This window comes from Rutilus rutilus (assembly GCF_951802725.1).
Source record: "Rutilus rutilus genome assembly, chromosome: 3".
Lineage (NCBI taxonomy): Eukaryota > Metazoa > Chordata > Actinopteri > Cypriniformes > Leuciscidae > Rutilus > Rutilus rutilus.
The window spans coordinates 9,279,636-9,299,586 of record NC_140211.1 but is presented as its reverse complement, the minus strand read 5'-3'; the positions used below and the strand labels follow the sequence as shown (position 1 = coordinate 9,299,586).

The window sequence follows — 19,951 nt, the reverse complement described above, 5'->3', positions numbered from 1 at the left end:
TTAATGTTTTCGTTCATCAGCTGGAAAAAAAAAATCACTTTGTCTTATAAAACCCAACTAAGCAAGCCAAAAAAAATTCATTCAGCTTGAAGATCGGGATACCTTTGAGCAATATTTTTTAGGTATTGGTAAAGTTATCATTCTTGGTGTGAAGGGGCCTTAAGAGTGTGACACTGAAACGTCACTAAATTTTTATATGCTCTCATATCTGTGTGTGTGTTTGTGTATATATATCAGGTTTACGGCCGTATCTTCAGGGTGGTCGAGCCGAAGAGAGCCAGGCTGCATGGAGCAATGACTCAGCTGGCTGAGAAACAGGCTTCACTGGCTGAAGCCCAGGGCAAACTCAGAGAGGTCAGTGTGTGTCAGTCTGTCCTGCGTTGTGTTTGTGCAAGCTTGTGGACGTGACTGTGTCAATGCTGTTCGAGTGATATAGCGTGATATAACATGTTTGTGTGTACGTCTATAGGTAGGAGAGAAGCTGGATCAGTTGAAGAGACAGTATGATGAAAAGCTGGCCCAGAAAGAAAAGCTGCGGAGGAAATCCGAGAACATGGAGATCAAACTGGACCGGGCCGGCAAGCTGGTGTCTGGACTGGCGGGAGAGAGAGTTCGCTGGGAGGAGACAGTTATTGTACGTACGCACACACACACACACACACACACACACACACAGTCACCCTGATGTTTTATATATGGATGAGAAATGCAGCCAGAGGTCTCTGATGTGATTTTGTGTGTGTGTGTGATTGCTCAGGGTCTGGAGAAGAACATGTCCTGTCTGGTAGGAGACTGCCTGCTGGGTGCTGCCTTCCTTTCCTACATGGGCCCTTTCCTGTCCAACTACAGAGATGAGCTGGTCACAGATATCTGGATGAAACAGGTATCTATCTATCTATCTATCTATCTATCTATCTATCTATCTATCTATCTATCTATCTATCTATCTATCTATCTGTCTGTCTGTCTGTCTGTCTGTATGTATGCCTATCTATCTGTAATCTGTCATTCTATATATCTGTCTTTCAATCTAAATGTCTGTCTGTGTGTCTATTGTTCTGTCTATCTATCTATCTATCTATCTATCTATCTGTCTGTCTGTCTGTAATCTGTCATTCTATATATGTCTTTCAATCTAAATGTCTGTCTATCCATCTGTCTGTCTGTCTGTCTGTCTGTCTATCCATCTGTCTGTCTGTGTGTCTATTGTTCTGTCTATCTATCTATCTATCTATCTATCTATCATCTGTCATTCTATCTATCTATCTATCAATCATTCTATCTATATCTATCTGTCTGTCTGTCTATCTATTTATCTGTCTATTTATCTGTCTGTCTGTCTGTGTGTCTATTGTTCTGTCTATCTATCTATCTATCTATCTATCTATCTATCATCTGTCATTCTATCTATCTATCTATCTATCTATCAATCATTCTATCTATATCTATCTGTCTGTCTGTCTGTCTGTCTATCTATCTGTCTATTTGTCTGTCTGTCTGTGTGTCTATTGTTCTGTCTATCTATCTATCATCTGTCATTCTATCTATCTATCTATCTATCAATCATTCTATCTATATCTATCTATCTATCAATCATTCTATCTATATCTATCTATCTATCTATCTATATCTATCTGTCTGTCTGTCTATCTATCTATCTATCTATCTGTCTATTTATCTGTCTGTCTGTCTGTCTGTCTGTGTGTCTATTGTTCTGTCTATCTATCTATCTATCTATCTATCTATCTATCTATCTATCTATCTATCTATCATCTGTCATTCTATCTATATCTATCTGTCTGTCTGTCTATCTATCTATCATTCTGTCTATCTATCTATCATCTGTCATTCTATATATCTGTCTTTCAATCTAAATGTCTGTCTGTCTGTTTGTCTATTGTTCTGTCTGTCTGTTTTGCCTTAGCTCGCCTTTATCCCCCAGTGTAAACATGGTGCTAATAGCTTTTATTGATACTTGTGTCAAGCAAAATTTCATGCATCTAGAGCACTGGTTCAGTATTGGTTCAGTATTGCGTAGTATTGCACACTTTACGGATAATATTATGACATTATGCATGTGACAGCTCTAACAATTTCTCTCTCCTCTCATTCAAATGCCCTTGCCCGAATCCTTCGCTACCCTTTTCATCTCTAGGTGAGAGAATTGGAGGTGCCGTGTTCTCCGGGGTTCAGTTTTGCAGTGTTTCTGTCTAAACCCACGGCAGTGCGCGAATGGAATATCCAAGGCCTCCCGTCTGATGCCTTCTCCACCGAGAACGGAGTCATCGTCACCCGTGGCAACCGGTCAGGCCCAGAGAGCCAATCCCTTAACGCTAATTAGAAAAATGATGATATCTCATGAATAATGGGCAGTAATGAATAGTGATTGGAGAATAATTAGATAAAGATGATAGTAGGCTCAGTTTTCTGTGATTGTTCATTTATAGCTAATGCTAATTTCTTCCCTCACACATACACGCACACACATACACACACTAAACAGATTAATGGCATTTTGAGATTATGGATTGTTATGAAATAGCCTATTTATGGATAATGTGACATGCATTTATAGTGAGCACTAATATTTCTCTCTCTCTCTCTCTCTCTCTCTCTCTCTCTCTCTCTCTCTCTCTCTCTCTCTCTCTCTCTCTCTCTGTCCTTCCCTACAGATGGCCACTAATGGTGGACCCTCAAGGACAAGCACTAAAGTGGATTAAGAACATGGAGTCCAAACGAGTAAATATTTCTCTCTCTCTCTCTCTCTCTCTCTCTCTCTCACTCACACACACACATTCCTATATATATGAGTTCATAGAGCCCTTGTACTGAACACAGACTTATTATATGTTATTTTGCAGTAAATGTCTTGGTAACAAATACAGACATCAGGGCAAGGCAGAAACAATGGAAACAAGACTGCCATGATTATTAGACAGCCTTAGATCTAATTCTCCATGGAGAAAAACGTAACCCACATTCAGCGCCAACATAGCCTTTCCAGAGTCACTGTTCTCATCACATGACTCACCGTCTAACCCTCATACGAGCCATTTTCAGAGCCCTTAATTAGAATACAAGAACTCCAAACTCAATCCTCCTGTGAGTTGGAGACTGCCTTCCCTGTGAGGCCGCGTCTCGTCACCTGCTCTCCTTCAGCACAATACACCTTCCATTTATCACTCCCTCTGAACACAGATGCACATTAATACACTCGCTCTCTGTGACTCTCTGCCGGGACAGAGATGCTTTTGTTTGCTGTGCATGGATGGGTTGGAGGATGGATGGATAGACAGACAGACCGATAGGTAGATAGAGAGATGGACAGATAGTCTGTTAGGTGTGTTCAGAAGAAGATATAGGAGGACATGCATTTTCATAGTCTCTCATCTCTCGGGATAATTTGCTGTTCAGCTTCAGTCTGTTTTTCCTCTGTCTCTTTGTCTGTGACCTTTTCCTCCTCTTCGCTCGTCTTTTCTCATCTGTAGTGGTGAGTGTCAGGAGCGGCGAGTGCAGTTCACACGCTACAGTTAAACGCTGACATTTACGAACAATGACAAAATGACAGAGCTGAAGCTTTTCTGCCTCCTTCAGCTCTCCTCCGTCGCTTTTACGTCCCATTTTCTTTCTTCGATGTCCATTTATCACTTTTGAAACATATTTATCCTCTCTGCTACCTTTACTTTTTTCTCCTTAGTTGATGTCATTATCCTGTCCTCTGTGTGTCCTTCATGTTCTCGTCTAGTCCTCATGTTGTCTCTCTCTTTGTCAGGGTTTGAAGGTGATAGACCTGCAGATGCCGGATTTTTTGCGGATCCTGGAGAATGCGGTGCAGTTTGGTTCCCCGGTTCTCTTGCAGAACGTCCAGGAGGAACTAGATCCTTCACTGGCCCCCATCCTCAACAAGTCCCTCACGCGAGTTGGTTAGTCCACACACACACACACACACACACACACACACACATACACACAGCTCACATTGACTGATAAAAGTGCTTGATAATAAAGATGAGAGAAGGTGCATGGTGTCATGTTGTGTGTTTATGAATATGTCTGTCAAGAGCCCTAAATGCGTTTTTAGATTATTATATCGGTGTACATTACTAAGTTAAATATGTAAAGGTTATTTAACTTTGAAAATATATTTATATGTTGTAAATCATAATGAAATAATGATAAAGTAAAATAAAATAAAATCACAAAAAAAATCTATGGCCCCGTTTCACAGACAGGGCTCAGATTAAGCCAGGATTAGGCCTTATTTCAGTTAGGACATTTAAGTAGCTTTTATAAACATGCCTTGGTAAAAACATTACTGGTGTGCATAAATATTGTGACATATTTTAAGATATTTGAAGATATTAAGACAGAGCAAGTTTCTTTCAGTTAAAATATATTGCTAAAATAGCAAACAGAAGAAAAAAAATGCCTTAAGGCCAGTGAAATTATCACCAGGGCTAGTAAAATTTGCCACTGTGATTACATTTCCAGCCTTGTAGGTTCACATCGGACAAGGAAATGTTCCATGTCTCTTGTGTGTGTTCTGCAGGTGGGCGTTTTTTGTTAAAACTGGGAGACAAAGAGGTGGAATACAGTCCAGAATTCCGTTTCTACATGACCACCAAACTGTCCAATCCACATTACACACCTGAGATCTCTTCCAAAACCACCATCGTCAACTTTGCTGTTAAAGAACAGGTCTGTGTGTTTGTGCTATTGAACTTGTTCCCATGACAGAGGTCTTTGAGGATGAAGTATAACTCTGTGTGCGTCAGGGTCTGGAGGCCCAGCTGCTGGGGATCGTCGTGAGGAAGGAGCGTCCTGAGCTGGAGGAACAGAAGGACTCTCTGGTGATCAACATCGCCTCTGGCAAGAGGAAACTGCAGGAGCTGGAGGACGAGATCCTGCGGTGGGCGGCACACACTCTTACATGTGTCACGGCACACCATTAACACCTTTATATGAGTGCCACTAACACATCAGTAACTCTAATAATCAGTGTGTTTATGTTAGCAAATCTCACTCATCCGTTTCCTTTGTGTGTGTACAGGTTGCTGAACGAGGCGACCGGCTCCCTGCTGGATGACGTTCAGCTGGTGAACACCCTTCAGACCTCCAAAGTCACGGCCACTGAGGTCGCAGAACAACTTGAGATCAGCGAACTGACCGAGAGCCAAATCGATACTGCCAGAGAGGTGAGAGAGAAAGAGAGAGAGAGAGAGAGAGAGAGAGGGATGAGGGGGAGGTCAAGGAGAGAGAGATGGTGTGAGGGATGGTGCTGAAAGGGTTGCCAGATTGGATTAAAGATTGCAGCTCTGAATAAGGCAGACAGATAAAAAGACTGCTGAGATGAGGATGTTGATAGCAGGAGAGGCAGACAAAGCTATAGACACCCATCTGTGTGTGTTTGTGTGTGTTCAGGCCTACCGCCCCTGTGCCCAGAGGGCGTCCATTCTGTTCTTTGTACTGAATGATCTGGGCTGTATAGATCCCATGTATCAGTTCTCTTTGGACGCCTACATCAACCTGTTCACCCTGAGTATAGAGAGCAGCCCCCGCAGCCACAAACTGGAGGAGAGGATAAACAACCTCAACAGACACCACACTTATGCCGTCTACAGGTCTGAGACACACTCACACACATGCGTATCTGTACAGAGGCGGAAAAGGAGAAATACTTTGATACTGTTTTTGAGTTTTCTTCCACTTTACTTGCACTTTCATGCCCCAGCGGTTAATTTCTATTACATTTTAATATATTTTAAAATATAATTTATTCATTTAATGGCAAAGCTGTATTTTCAGCATCATTACTCCAGTCTTCAGTGTCACATGATTCTTCAGAAATCATTCTAAGATGCTGATTTGCTGCTCAAGAAACATTTCTTATTATTATCAAAACTGAAAACTGCTTAATATTTTTGAGGAAACCATGATATGTTTTTAAGGATTCTTTTATGAGTAGAAAGTTCAAAAGAACTGCATTTTTAAATGTAACTTTTTGTAACAGTGTTTATACATTCATTTTTGATCAATGATTTCTTAAAACCCAAAACTTTTTAACAGTAGTGCATGCATTTATGTTACAATTATGCATTCTAATTACTCACAATTAAATGTTGACAAAATTACAGCTTGAATTGAAAAGACATAAAAACAATATTTTTTCTTTGATTTTTGATGTCTCATGTAAACACATAGTGCACACATTTTTTGATGAAACTTTCTTAGGGACAAAACTGTTGGAAAAACAAATGTATATGCATATGAAATTAGTTTCAATAAAACAAAGTGACCTTGTCATTTTGGGATTGATGTTTAATTCTCAAACAATTGTCATTCTTTTAATATGCAGTCTGAACGATTTGTTTAGAGCGATTAGTCTGAATTGAAATCACAAGTTATGGGTCTGTCTGACAGCTCACACACTCTCTGAACGGTTCTTGAAGTGACTCATCTATATTCTAACAGACTCCAGCGCTCCACTCCTGCCATTCAACTACAATGTGATCAGCTCATGCCATCGTTTTTATCCGTTTCATTACTCTGCATGCAATATCAGTTACTTTAAAACACCTACTCAAGTATTCTTTTCAAAAGTTATCTTTTTATCGTGGGTTATCTTTTTATTTGTAACTCAAGTATAACTACTGGGTACTTTATGCACACACATATGCAGTCACGCACAAAATCTTTGTGTAGTGCCTGTTTGTTGTCATCTTTCGTGTGTGTCATAGATGTGATGTGTTTTAATCATATTAAGATGACTTTCAGAGTGATGTCAGAGTGTTTGATCCGTTTGCAGATACACCTGTCGAGGACTGTTTGAGTGTCACAAGCTCCTGTTCAGTTTCCACATGTGTGCCAAGATCCTGGAGGCGTCTGGGAAGCTCAGCATGGATGAATATAGCTTCTTCCTCCGTGGGGGACTGGTGAGGGCTGCCGTGTGTGTGTGTGTGTGCATTCTGGGCCTGAAAGTGGATTATATGAAAGGATTGTCTTGACTAGTTTAAAAATGAAAAAAAGTCCTCATGTTACAGAAAGCACTCTGTGCGGTGTGTGTGTGTGTATTAGGTTCTGGATAAGAAGAAACAGATGGATAACCCCTGCTCTAACTGGCTGTTGGACTCTAACTGGGACAACATAACTGAACTGGATAAACTGACTAATTTCCATGGACTCATGGCCTCGTTTGAGCAGTACCCTCGAGACTGGCACCTCTGGTACACCAATCCGGACCCAGAGAAAGCCCCGCTTCCTGGTAATGTGTGTGTGTGTGTGTGTGTGTGTCGAGTTTTGTGTTCATTATGGGGACCTAATTTTAGGATGAGGTTAGGTATAAGGATCGGGATAGAGATCGTAAGGAATTTAACCGTTCTGATTCTGATATCTCTTAACAATTCTTGTTCCTTAATGTTTTAATAATGATTCCTTTAGTGCTTTTGAGGAAGAAGTACACTATTGGATGAGACATGAACTGAGCAGGATGATGACATCACTGTTTTCTCCATAGCTGCTTTATAGCTGAATTGAACTCATTTCATAATTGTTAAACTTCACACAGTTATTGAACTGAACTGAATCAACACTGAACTGACTCCAGAACTGAGCTGCTTTACTGCAGAATTGAAATCTGTTAGCATCTTTGAATCGTTATTTTCTTATTTATCACTGTTAAGCAGCTTTGAAACAACCTGTATTGTCTAAAGCGCTATATGAACAAAGGTGACTTGACTTGAAGAAATATTTGGGAAAATACATTTAATTCCATTGCCAAATGAGGAGAACTTTAACTGGATGTGATATGAGCGACCAGTCAGTAACTACACTGATTTAAGTGTCATGTGCCTTTAGTAAATCATGTTTGATTCTCTGTCATCATTTTGGGAATGAGGTTGGATTACACTGATTGTGATATATGATTTTGATTCACTACTCATAGGGGTCATTTCGGGGGGAACTGGTGTTGAATTACACTGGTCGGTGGTCGGCTCATGGGATCGATTACACTGTAAACTGTGTATGGTTTTAAAAACAGCTCGTAAAATAATTTGTTTGGGAATCAGGTTAAATTACATTGGTTGTGGGGTATCGTTTTGATTCATTAAAAAGAATTGACTCGTAAGAATCATTTGTTTTGGGAATCAGGTTGGGTTACGCTGGTCACTGTGGTTTCGATTCACAATAAAGAGCAGATCACTGAACCTCATTCGTTTAGAAATCAGAGCCAATGTCAGAGTTGTATGGTCTATATTAGCGGAAGAATGCACGTGTGGGAATCATTAACAGAAGCACACATCATTCAGTTCAGGTACTTTAAAAAAATCATTCTCCTGAAGCTCCTAGTAAGGGAAGAGAAAATATCATTAGTGCAGTATGAAAACAATAGAAGTCAATGAAAAATCCCCTTTTAAAGTTAGTGGAGTGAAACACATTATCAGCTCGTTTCTTAATTTCCCTCTTCATTTCTCTTCCCTCTCTCTCTTCCTGACTTTGAATGCCACAATCTGCCTCCTTGCTTTGTTTTTCCTCTCTCTCTCTCTCTCTCTCTCTCTCTCTCTCTCTCTCTCTCTCTCTCTCTCTCTCTCTCTCTCTCTCTCTCTGCGCAGGAGAATGGGAGAACAGCTGCAATGAGCTGCAGAGGATGCTGATTGTACGATCTCTCCGACAGGATCGCATCTCCATCTGCGTCACGGCTTTCATCATCAACAACCTGGGCTCTCAGTTCGTAGAGCCGCCCATCCTCGATATGAAGGCTGTGAGTGACACACACACACACAAACACATTGGGTTTTCATGTTTTATGGGGACATTTCATAATCATTATAGACATAATGATTTTTATACTGTACAAAGTGTATATTTTATCCCCTAACCCTAAACCTACCCAACACAGAAAACGTTCTGCATTTTCAAAAAACATCACTTATTGTGAAGCTGTTTTCCTCATGGGGACCAAAAATGTCACCACTAGGATTTCGGATATTGCCATCTTTGTGAGGACATTTTGGCTGCGTTTACACCGGCACAAAAAAATCTGATTTTTTACTTACATCTGACACAGATCGGAATTTGTTTCATACATGTAAACACAAAGATCCGATTTTTTTCACATCCAAATGTGGTTTTAAACCAGATACATATCCGATATCTGGATATCCCACCAACGTCTAAACATGTGTATCCGATTCCCCTTGGAATTCCAAGCCACCACAAGGAGAGGGCGACACGTTCTCCCACAAAGATCGCTTTTTAATATTGTGTTGTGAAGCAGATGTGCCTGTATGCGCTCACTCGCATCTGTTTTATTGAGGTGGAAACTTTATAAAGGAAAGAAATTGCGCACACTGAAACATTCAGGAGCTGGTTTTCAACCTCTGCCTCGTGAGTTTTATAAATAAAACAGCTTCAAAACTGAAAGCTACTTTATATTTCTCAGCAATGAGGTGATAACTTCGCTGTAATTATTAAACCAACAAGCTTTACTATTAAGCTACTCACACTCTCTCTCTATCTCTCTCTCTTTCGTTAACTCATTAAGATCAGATCTGTGCATTAAGACTTGCTGTGTAAATGCAAGCTTTGTCTCCATAACATAGGGTTAACCTGAACCACATAAACACACACACACACACACACACACACACACACAGAGTGAAAGAGAGCTTAGTACTGAAATAAATAAATCTTTTTTTGTTCTTTATATCACTCTGGCTCCTGGGTCTGAACACAGGAAAGTTTTGCGTTACGTTAAGGTGAAATGTAGCCAGCTTGTCCTTGACAGCATTCTATAAGAGGCTGACATTCTCGGCTTTTGAACTCAGAAAATTGAATGTGAGACTGCTTCATAACGTTACTCTCTGGAACTCTGGAGCACAATATAGCAATCAACGCCAGGGCTTTTATTTTTTTATTTTTTTATTTTAAATATGTGTCCCTCTAGACAGAGAGTGACTGCATGAAATAAATCAGATATGTTTCAGGGTTACATAAACGCAATTCTGATTCTTTCCCCCTTTTTCATTTTTCTCTCATTTTTTCAGTATGCATTTTGACTTTTGCATTTACTTAGAAAATAGAACTGGTCAAACCTATCTGCAGTTATACCAAAACCCATTTATCCTATGTGTGTGTGTGTGTGTGTCAGGTTGTAGCGGACAGCAGCACGAGGACCCCTCTGATCTTTGTGCTGTCCCCTGGTGTGGACCCAACGGCAGCACTGGTTCAGCTGGCAGAGACGTCAGGCATGGGTCAACGCTTCTTTGCCCTCTCGCTGGGTCAAGGCCAGGCACCCATCGCAACGCGGCTGATCAAAGAGGGGGTCGCAAATGGTGAAGTGATCTCTCTCTCTATCTCTCTGCTTCTGTTTTTAACACTATATTTATCTTCCTGTGTGTAGCTTCCTCTGTCCTTAAAATTCTTCAGTTAGATGAGAAGCTCACAATGTATCACAGTTTCCACAAAAATCCACTGATAATAATAACAAATGTTTCTTGAGCAGCAAATCAGCATATTAGAATGATTCCTGAAGGATCATGTGACACTGAAGACTGGAGTAATGATGCTGAAAATTCAGCTTTGATCACAGGAAACACATATTACAATAGAAAATAGCTATTTAAAACGGTAATGTTATTTCACAATATTTTTGTATTTTTTAGCAATTAATACAGCCTTGGGGAGCATAAGAGACTATGGGTGTAAGTTACAATATAAAGTGTCACAATGTATCGCAATACAGAAATGCAACAATATGTATCGTGGAAAGTTCACCCAAAATAAAATTACTGTGTGAGAAAAAATTCAAGTTTTCAGAGTTTTAGTGTCAGTACTAAAATAAACTACTATATATAATGTTGAATATAATGTAGAATAATGCAATGGGGGAATATTTGTGTAAAAAGTGGCCTACATTATTTTAAATATGTCTAGTCAGTGACAGTGTAAGCATATTCGTCTAAAATAATTCAGTATTTTCAGCTTCAGAATCATGAATATTTTTATTCTGGTGTCTCTATTGTCCTGTGCATTGGATTACAAGTCCAAGCCTATTCATTTACACCCCTAATGTAATATAAAATTTAGCATTTTAATCAACAGTACATTTTTGGTTAACCTTTTACCATATGTCTTGGAGTATCGCAATAATATCGTATCGTGAGTTCAGTATCGTGATATGTATCAAATCGTGACATGAGGGTATCGTTACACCCCTATAAGAGACTTCTGTCAAAAACATCTTACTGACCTCAAAAAATGTAACGGTACTGACCCCAAACGTTTTAACGGTAATGTAGCGTACATAAGTCCACTTTTTTGCAGCAAAAGTAGTTGTATTTTACATTTACAGAAGTATTTTCTACAATCTCTCTGATCCTGAGAATTAATCTCTTTGCTGCTTACGGTTACATTTATCATTTAACAGACACTTTTATCCAAACTGACTTGCATTGCATTCAAGTCATATAGTTTGAGTTCAGGAACGTTTTACTGTAGCTTTAGGGTGCTTTCACACTTTCAGAGTTCGATTACTCCCCCTGAATCAATATTGATGTGTGTGGCGGTCATATGTTAATGTGCTCATGGTTGTGATGTCACAAAATCCTAGGGGTGATCTACATTTAGGGACCATCATAGAGTGAATGATAGAGAGGGCTATTTTGACTTTAGCCAATAAACAACAACCTAACAATGAAAAAAATGAACTTAGCAATCACATAAGAACACACACTTAGCACTGGAAAACACCACTCGCATTTTATTCAGAAAATGAATATACTAATTCTAATAATCAAACTCTCTTTCTCTCTGGTAGGTCACTGGGTGTTCCTGGCTAATTGTCACCTGTCTCTCTCTTGGATGTGTGAGCTGGATAAGTTAGTAGACGAGTTTCAAGTCCAAGAATGTCATCCAGATTTCCGACTGTGGCTGAGCTCCTCCCCTCACCCAGAATTCCCCATTGCCATCCTGCAGACGGGCATCAAAATCACTACTGAGCCTCCCAGGGTACACGCATATACGTGCACTTCATCCACTGTAGGCAGATGTTTGAAATGATGTGAGCTGCAATTAAAGTGGTTTTTGTGTGTGTGTGTGTGTGTGTGTGATGGTGTTTCTCTGCAGGGGGTGAAGTGGAATATGAAGCGTCTCTATCAGCGGGTGTCTGAGTCTCAGTTCTCACGCTGCTCACGGCCACTGCTGTACCGCAAGCTGCTCTTCACTCTCTGCTTCTTCCACAGCATCATTCTGGAGAGGAGGAAGTTCCTGCAGCTCGGCTGGAACATCATCTACAGCTTCAACGACTCTGACTTTGAGGTAGAGAAAGATTCAAGGACAAGGATTTCTGTATTTTCCTACCTGAGAAGTATGACCCATGTAATTACATATATATATATATATATATATATTAGGCTGCAAAATTATTAGAACTTTGGCAGCTTGTCAAAGTTATTATAGTTGAAAGCATGCTTCTCACCCTCGCTCATATCCTCAATGACACTGTGCTTCCTTTGCATCCTGGTCACATTTTAGCTTAAATTTCACATAATATTTTAAACTCAAGATAAGCTGCATATTTAATATGTATTGTCTGTGGCTATAAAATTCGTATTTAATTTTTTTTATCTTTTTTTTTTAAATACCATGGATATGATTCATTCATTGAAATCTTCTTTGACCTCATCTGCATGTCTTGACAACTGTACGGTTGTGTTTACAGTAATTACTCCTCTCTCTCGCTCTCTCTCTGTCTTTCAGGTGAGTGAGAATCTTCTGAGTCTTTATCTGGATGAGTATGAGGAAATCCCCTGGGACGCTCTTAAGTTCCTCATCGCTGGGATCAACTATGGAGGACATGTGACCGACGACTGGGACCGGCGTCTGCTCACCACTTACATCAACCAATATTTCTGTCCTGCTGTTATTGATACACCCTTCTTTAAGTGAGTTCACACACGTATGCTTTTATCAAGCTAAATGAGGACATCTGTTGTTTTATTAATGCTGTTATCTAAATCTAATTTATTTATGAATATCCCAAAAGTTTTGCCAGATTTAACTCATTTTTGGAGACAGATTTGTCCCCAAACTACAGTAGTAAACCACACACACAGAATTTCAAATGTACTCTCAATTCGGTCCACTGTACAGTGACTTTAGTGTTTGTATGATCATCACTCTTAGTCACAGGTTTTGAACATAATGAAGAGATATAGCGTCCCCATATGGCCGGACTTTTTGCCTGGTTCCAAAAGCACAAGAAAATCACACACACTCTCACGGACAGATCTTCTCATTACTCGATCACATACAAACTGTGCATTGAATATATGTCAAGCTATCACACACACGCACCCTTTGATCCCTGACACCCCTCTCTGCCCTGCTGTGAGGATTCCCGTGTGTCCTCTTCAGCCGCCACACTTCTGATCTAATAAAGACCAACAGCTCCCCCATGGGGCCGAAAGTTGAATCTCGTAGCGTCTGGTGTTAAACGTGTTCCACTTCCTCTGACTCAGCCGGCTGGTCTTTCAGGAACCAGGACCCAGCAACACCGCATGGAACATCTGTTACTATAGCAACCACATCCTATAATTACCTTCAATCAGTACCTCCATGGTGACTTGAGTGCACAGCAGAGGCAGCTCTAAAGTTTCAGGCAGTAGTAGAAAGGAAATAGCATGGACTTGGTGGGCGAAATAGAAATTGCCAGTAATTACAGTATCTGTGAAGTTTTAGTGACGAAACTGTTGCTACTCTGTTATTTCATATGAACTCTAGATGAAAACTGAAGAATGTGTTATTTTGGGAACGTGATGAAATTTTTATGAGCCAATTAAACCATTAGCGTATTAAACCTTTCACACAAATCCTTTGCTAAATGACACAAAGTTGAAACATATTCAACAATTATTCATTGCAGTGCAACTTGATGACAGACAAGCAGAACATTATATGTTTATTACATTACAATTATAATAGTTATTAAAATTTTGAATTGGCTTAGTTATATTTATATATTTTCAGTTTTTATTTTAATTGTACTTTACGTGTTAGTAATTTATATATTACAGCACCGTGTGTAAATATTAATAATAATAATACAAATAAATAAATAAAATATAAAAAAGATATAAATATGCACACAGTGCTGGGTAGACTCCTTACAAATTGTAGGAATTTTTTAATTCCAAATTTCAAGACAAAAATTGTAGTGAGTAACATAATACATTACATTATAAATTTTTAATCTGATTAAAAGTACTTAATTTCTGGATTATGATTATGTATACAGATTACATGTAATCAGTTACTACTCAGCACTGTGTGTGTATACATATAAATTAACAAACACACACACACATATATATTGAGAGTATTTAAATAAATAATTCCTAGTACTTAAATACTACGGTTTGCAGTAGTAAATTTACTGGTATTTGCAGCATTATTTACCGCCCCAAAAAAAGCATGTTTAACCCATATTGCGCCTGTGTTGTTAGTAGATCACCCACACCTGATTATCTGCTTGTTTGTGACCCTACGCTAATTTGCGCTGCTCTTGGTAGATTGCGTTGGTCATTATTGAAATGATTTGCTGCGTCTGTGTTTTATAATATGTGCGTCGTCAGTAGATCATCTGCAGAACTCCCATCGGCGCTTCTATGTAATTGCACTCTCACGCTAATTTGCCCTGTTTAGTAAATCTGGCCCATAGTCTTTAAAAGCTGTTTGTTTGTTGTGTGTGTAGGGTCTCCCCCTTGGTCCATTACTATGTTCCTCGTGATGGACCTCAGGCCTCATATCTGGACTTCATTGGTCAGTTGCCAGCACTGGAGCATCCAGAACTATTCGGGCAACACCCGAATGCTGACATCGCCAGCCAGATCACTGAGGCTCGAACCCTCTTCCACACACTGCTGTCTCTGCAGCCACAGGTCACCAGCACTGACGCCAACACCACTGGAGCCAGCAGGGAAGACAAGGTGTGTATAACCTGTGCATACGCTTATGACTGCATTTCTTAAAGGACTTTCGGCGTATGTGACACTTAGAATTGAATGTGTAACTGTGTTTTTAGGTGTTAGAACTTTCTGCTGATGTTCTGCAAAAGATTCCCGCTGAGATAGACTATGAGGGTACTAGGAAGTTGCTGAAGGATGACCTTTCACCTCTGAATGTAGTACTGCTGCAGGAGATTCAGAGATACAACACACTGCTGCACACCATCAGGTCTGTGTGTGTGTGTGTGTGTGTGTGTGTGTGTGTGTGTGTGTGTGTGTGTGTGTGTGTGTGCGTGAGTGTGTGTAAAAGTCATATATCAATATTGAAATGCTAACCCTGGAGTGTTGATGTGTGTAGATTGTCTCTGTTAGAGCTGGAGAAAGGCATTAAAGGTCTGGTTGTGATGTCCAGCAGTCTAGAGGAGATATTTCACTGTATCCACGATGCCCGTGTGCCTTCTCTCTGGGAAAAGGTAAAGGACGACACTATAGACAGCATCGTAACAGAAATTAATTTGCTGTCTGTCAATCTATATCAGTCTGTCTGTCTGTCTGACTGCCTTCCTCCCTTGTCCTGATTTTGTTTATTGCACTTTCACCTATGAGCACAAATCAAGAGAATGTCAACTCATATGCTTGGTTTATTTGACCTTATCTTGTGTACTGATATAAATGAACACATTCTCTACATTATGAAAACTGGACAAGAAACTTGACAAGACAAGAAACTTCTCTCAAAAATGGTGAAATTCATATTAGTAATTCCCGAATTACATTCATGTTTGGATTTATTACATCACTGAGAAGGTTTGATGGCAGATTTAGTTGCAGCAAACAGCGCAAGCGGCTCATGACAGTTTGTCATGTTGTTTGTCGGTGTTTTCAGATCATCGGTGGCGTGCAGATGGTTGCCATATTGCAAAGGTTAAGTAAAACACTGGGAGGAAATGTATCCTTTTAACAGAAAAGGTCTGATTAGGGGATTTAAACTCTTGACAATCTGGCAACCGCAAACATGAACGCTCGTGAAAGATTGTTAAAAAGTTAAAGTAAAAAAAAAAAAGAAGTAAATCTGTAATATTTTGTGCCCTTTTTTTATCCGACAAAAACAAAGAGGGATTTTGGTAATGTCTTTTTTTTTTGTCAATGAAATTGCTTGTTGATGTAGTCACAGTTATCGTTTGATCACATTGGTGTCATCTCATCTTCTCGTGCATGCATCCACGATGAATAAAAGTTTGTTTGTTTTCACACACAAAAATCTTACCCTAAACTTTTGAATGGAAGTGCTTACAATTTGACCAGTTATCTTAGAGAGTAAAATATGCTCCCACCGCTTCCCTTTGAAATTCTATCTATGTAAGCATCTCACTGGGTTTTGGAACAGTGCTTATAACTATGAATCACACACACCGGGTCATGTTGTAGTTGTAATACAGCCCTGCATGAGTGTGTGAAAGTGGGCTGTAAGGTCAGAGGTGTGAGTTTAGCAGAGAGCATCAGGAGTGTGTGAATGAATGGTTGAGAGGAATGCTTTGTGAAGGATGAGGTGAACAGAGCAACATTTAGAGGATTAAACACACACACACACTCACCTTGAGTTTAAACACTCTGCTCGTTTGTTATTGAATGAGAGCTGCTTATCATGTCAAGACTACACAGGCCTCGGTCCGCATAACGTGGTACTAATGCTTTTGTGTGTGTGTGTTAAGGTCAACAAGGGCAGTCTGTGTGCGTTAGACCTTGTGTGATGCAGTACAGCCTTATTATACTATTTGTGTGTGTGTGTGTGTGTGTGTGTGTGTGTGTGTGTGTGTGTGTGTGTGTGTGTGTGTGTGTGTCTAAAATAGCAGAACGTTTTCTGTGATAGGTAGGTTTAGTGGTAAGGTTAGTGTAGGGGGATGGAAAATTCAATTTGTACCATATAAAAAACAATACGTCTATGGAATGTCCTGATAATGTGTGTGTGTGCACGCAAGCTTCTTGGTTCATTGCTAAGGGTAATTGCACTCAAATAAGCTAAATAAACAAAACCATGTTTACTTGAAGATCCTCAATAAGCGTATGGCCTATATACTGATCCAAACGCCAATCTAGCCATCCCTCTATTCTGTCTCTTCCTCCGTCTTTCTGCCCCTCTTTTACAAAATAAGTGGAGAGCATCCATTAAGACTTCCTCTCCAGCTGGGACTATCCTTCTGCCATCTGCGGTGCCTCATTACTGTCTTTCTCTTTCTCTCTTTTTTTCCCTCTCCATCCATCAGCCTATCTTTATCACTGAACGCACAGTTCCTCTGTCTCTGTCCACTGTTATATTTTGGCAGTGACTCGTTGTATCTCTGCTGAGATATGACTTTCATTTGCTGCTGACTCTCTGCTCTTCCTCTCATCTTCCCTTCTTTCGTGCTCTTTATAACTGCTGTCCTGTGAGTGGTGGAAGTGTCGGGGCCTCATGTGTCACTTTGACACTGTTGACATAACCTGTTGTGACCTAAAGGCTATTGAAAGATAACACTCACATCGTTTATTGGATCTGGTGTCCCTTTTTACTGACCTGAGATCAGTGGTTCCCAAACTGTGAAAGCCCATTTCTGATAGATAGATAGATAGATAGATAGATAGATAGATAGATAGATAGATAGATAGATAGATAGATAGATAGATAGATAGACTTAGATAGATAGACTTAAATAGATTGATTGATAGATAGATAGATAGATAGATAGATAGATAGATAGATAGATAGATAGATAGATTTAGATAGATAGATAGATAGACTTCGATAGATAGACTTAGATAGATAGATAGACTTAGATAGATAGATAGATAGATTGATAGATAGACTTAGATAGATAGATAGATAGATAGATAGATAGATTGATAGATAGATTTAGATAGATAGACTTAGATAGATAGATAGATTGATAGATAGACTTAGATAGATAGATAGATAGATTGATAGATAGACTTAGATAGATAGATAGATAGACTTAGATAGATAGATAGATAGATTGATAGATAGACTTAGATAGATAGATAGACTTAGATAGATAGATAGATAGATAGATAGATAGATAGATAGATAGACTTAGTTGGCGAGCTTTATTTCAGTCGTATTTCAATTAACGAAAGCTCAGGAGTTCAAGCAATCATGTGGAAAGCACAGCATTATGTTAATAAAAGCAAATTAATTTATGCGCCATTCATCAATTTCTGTGCCCGTAATGTTAACTCAATGTCAATAAGAGTTTTTTTTCTTTTTTCTAATATGTCTATATTCTTTTTTTCCCTCCCAGTCGTTGTTCAGTGGTGCTGAAATGTGGGCACTTCAGCAGATTTGTCTTTAAACGCCTAGTTATGAAGATCAACAATGGGCATCATACACTTGTTCCCACGATTGTGATTCATTTTTAAACACATTTATACCGCCTCTGTGCTGCATTGTGGCACCAAGGGTTTGGTTGATTATTTAGGGCACCTCATTTTCATGCACATCTTCCATTTGGTGTGTGGGTGGCAGGAAAGTTTGGGTCTGAGTCTGCTCTTGAGTGCTAGATCAGATTCAAACATCAGCGGACACTCGCAACCTTTTATCCTCGCTTATATCACTTTTTGTCTCCGTTTCAAAGGGTAAAAGCGACGGCATTTAGTCCGCCTAGAAATATCTCAAAACGCTCTCATTTTCATGCCAGCGAGAACCTAAATGCATGAAGGTTTTTTTATGGCACAGTGTGAAATGAAACTAATCATGAGTATTTTCCTAGTGCTGTGTGGCAGCCATTGCGTTTGAAATGCTAATTCCTTTGGCACAAGCCATGCTCACGTTTGATTTTTCTTTTCCTATCAAATCCAAATATCTTTGTTCTTTGAACACCAAAAATAACACTGAAGGCTGAGTAATTTCCTGCGTCCCTAGAACTCCAGAAAACATCGGACCACACTGTTCTGCACCGTCAGATTTATGTTAGTTTAATTGCTCGATTTGTACGATTTGTTTAAATGTCTTTTAAGCATTCTGTGGTTCAGTCACTCAAGACATTCATGACAGACAGTAATGCATCTCATCCAAACCAACAGAAACTCTTCCTTTGTGTCCTCCTCAATGGCCTTGAGTGGCAGTTCTCATAAACCGAACTCTGAATTACACAATGCGCAATGAAAGGCCGTACTGTAAGCGGAGATAGATGTCACTGAGCTATTTTGGCCCTTTACTAGATTTCATTCATCTGATGTCAAATTCCTGCTCTGAGCAAATACTGTTACAGAACAGGACGATCATTAATTACACCACTCAACAAGACTGGCTTCAGTAACGCTCTCTCTCCTCAGGCGTACCCGTCTCTGAAGCCCTTGGCGTCGTGGACACGGGACCTGTGCCAGCGCGTGGAGCAGTTCGCTCGCTGGGCAGAAACCGCTCACCCTCCTGTCCGCTTCTGGCTGTCTGGATTTACCTTCCCAACGGGCTTCCTCACCGCCGTACTACAGAGCTCTGCACGACAGAACAACGTGAGACACGCGCACACACACACACAAGCTCGACAACACTTCGTGAGGCTCATACATATTCACATATACAGGACGTCAAACACACGTGGTGAAGACTCTTTAGTGTCCTTTTAAACAGTCACACACACTAGAGAGTGCTCAATCAAAGATACGCTGATGTTGTTGTTTAAGAAATGAATACTTTTATTCAGCAAGGACACATTCAATTGGTCAAACGTTGGTACAATTTGCTGTTCTATTCAACTTTCTTTTAATCAAAGAATCCTGAATAAGAGAAGAGACTTCTTTCAAAAACATTTAAAAGAATCCCAAATCTTTGAACGGCAGTGTGACCATCAGTTGACTAAAATATATATTCATCAGTTAGAAACTCTGGGTTTTCTTGAAGCCTTGTCTTTCCAATTAGTCCAAGTTAATGGAATAATTCTCCCAAAAATGAAAAT

At 39.7% G+C, this 19,951-nt stretch overlaps 1 protein-coding gene across 1 annotated transcript in view; it reads left to right on the top strand.

Moving 5' to 3' along the window:
- The window catches only part of dnah2 (dynein, axonemal, heavy chain 2), a gene marked incomplete at its 5' end in the record, with an annotated part of 117,486 nt that overhangs the window by 91,836 nt on the left and 5,699 nt on the right, over positions 1 to 19,951 (top strand). The window contains 21 exons of the mRNA XM_084404307.1: positions 238 to 354; positions 470 to 634; positions 758 to 883; positions 2,156 to 2,304; positions 2,673 to 2,739; positions 3,773 to 3,923; positions 4,550 to 4,698; positions 4,776 to 4,909; positions 5,051 to 5,195; positions 5,422 to 5,621; positions 6,806 to 6,932; positions 7,075 to 7,261; positions 8,610 to 8,758; positions 10,148 to 10,331; positions 11,816 to 12,006; positions 12,124 to 12,315; positions 12,757 to 12,941; positions 14,750 to 14,984; positions 15,080 to 15,231; positions 15,361 to 15,475; positions 19,332 to 19,508. Coding sequence (XP_084260433.1) covers positions 238 to 354; positions 470 to 634; positions 758 to 883; positions 2,156 to 2,304; positions 2,673 to 2,739; positions 3,773 to 3,923; positions 4,550 to 4,698; positions 4,776 to 4,909; positions 5,051 to 5,195; positions 5,422 to 5,621; positions 6,806 to 6,932; positions 7,075 to 7,261; positions 8,610 to 8,758; positions 10,148 to 10,331; positions 11,816 to 12,006; positions 12,124 to 12,315; positions 12,757 to 12,941; positions 14,750 to 14,984; positions 15,080 to 15,231; positions 15,361 to 15,475; positions 19,332 to 19,508 — 3,297 coding nt within the window. The remainder of the gene's footprint in view (positions 1 to 237; positions 355 to 469; positions 635 to 757; positions 884 to 2,155; positions 2,305 to 2,672; positions 2,740 to 3,772; positions 3,924 to 4,549; positions 4,699 to 4,775; positions 4,910 to 5,050; positions 5,196 to 5,421; positions 5,622 to 6,805; positions 6,933 to 7,074; positions 7,262 to 8,609; positions 8,759 to 10,147; positions 10,332 to 11,815; positions 12,007 to 12,123; positions 12,316 to 12,756; positions 12,942 to 14,749; positions 14,985 to 15,079; positions 15,232 to 15,360; positions 15,476 to 19,331; positions 19,509 to 19,951) is intronic.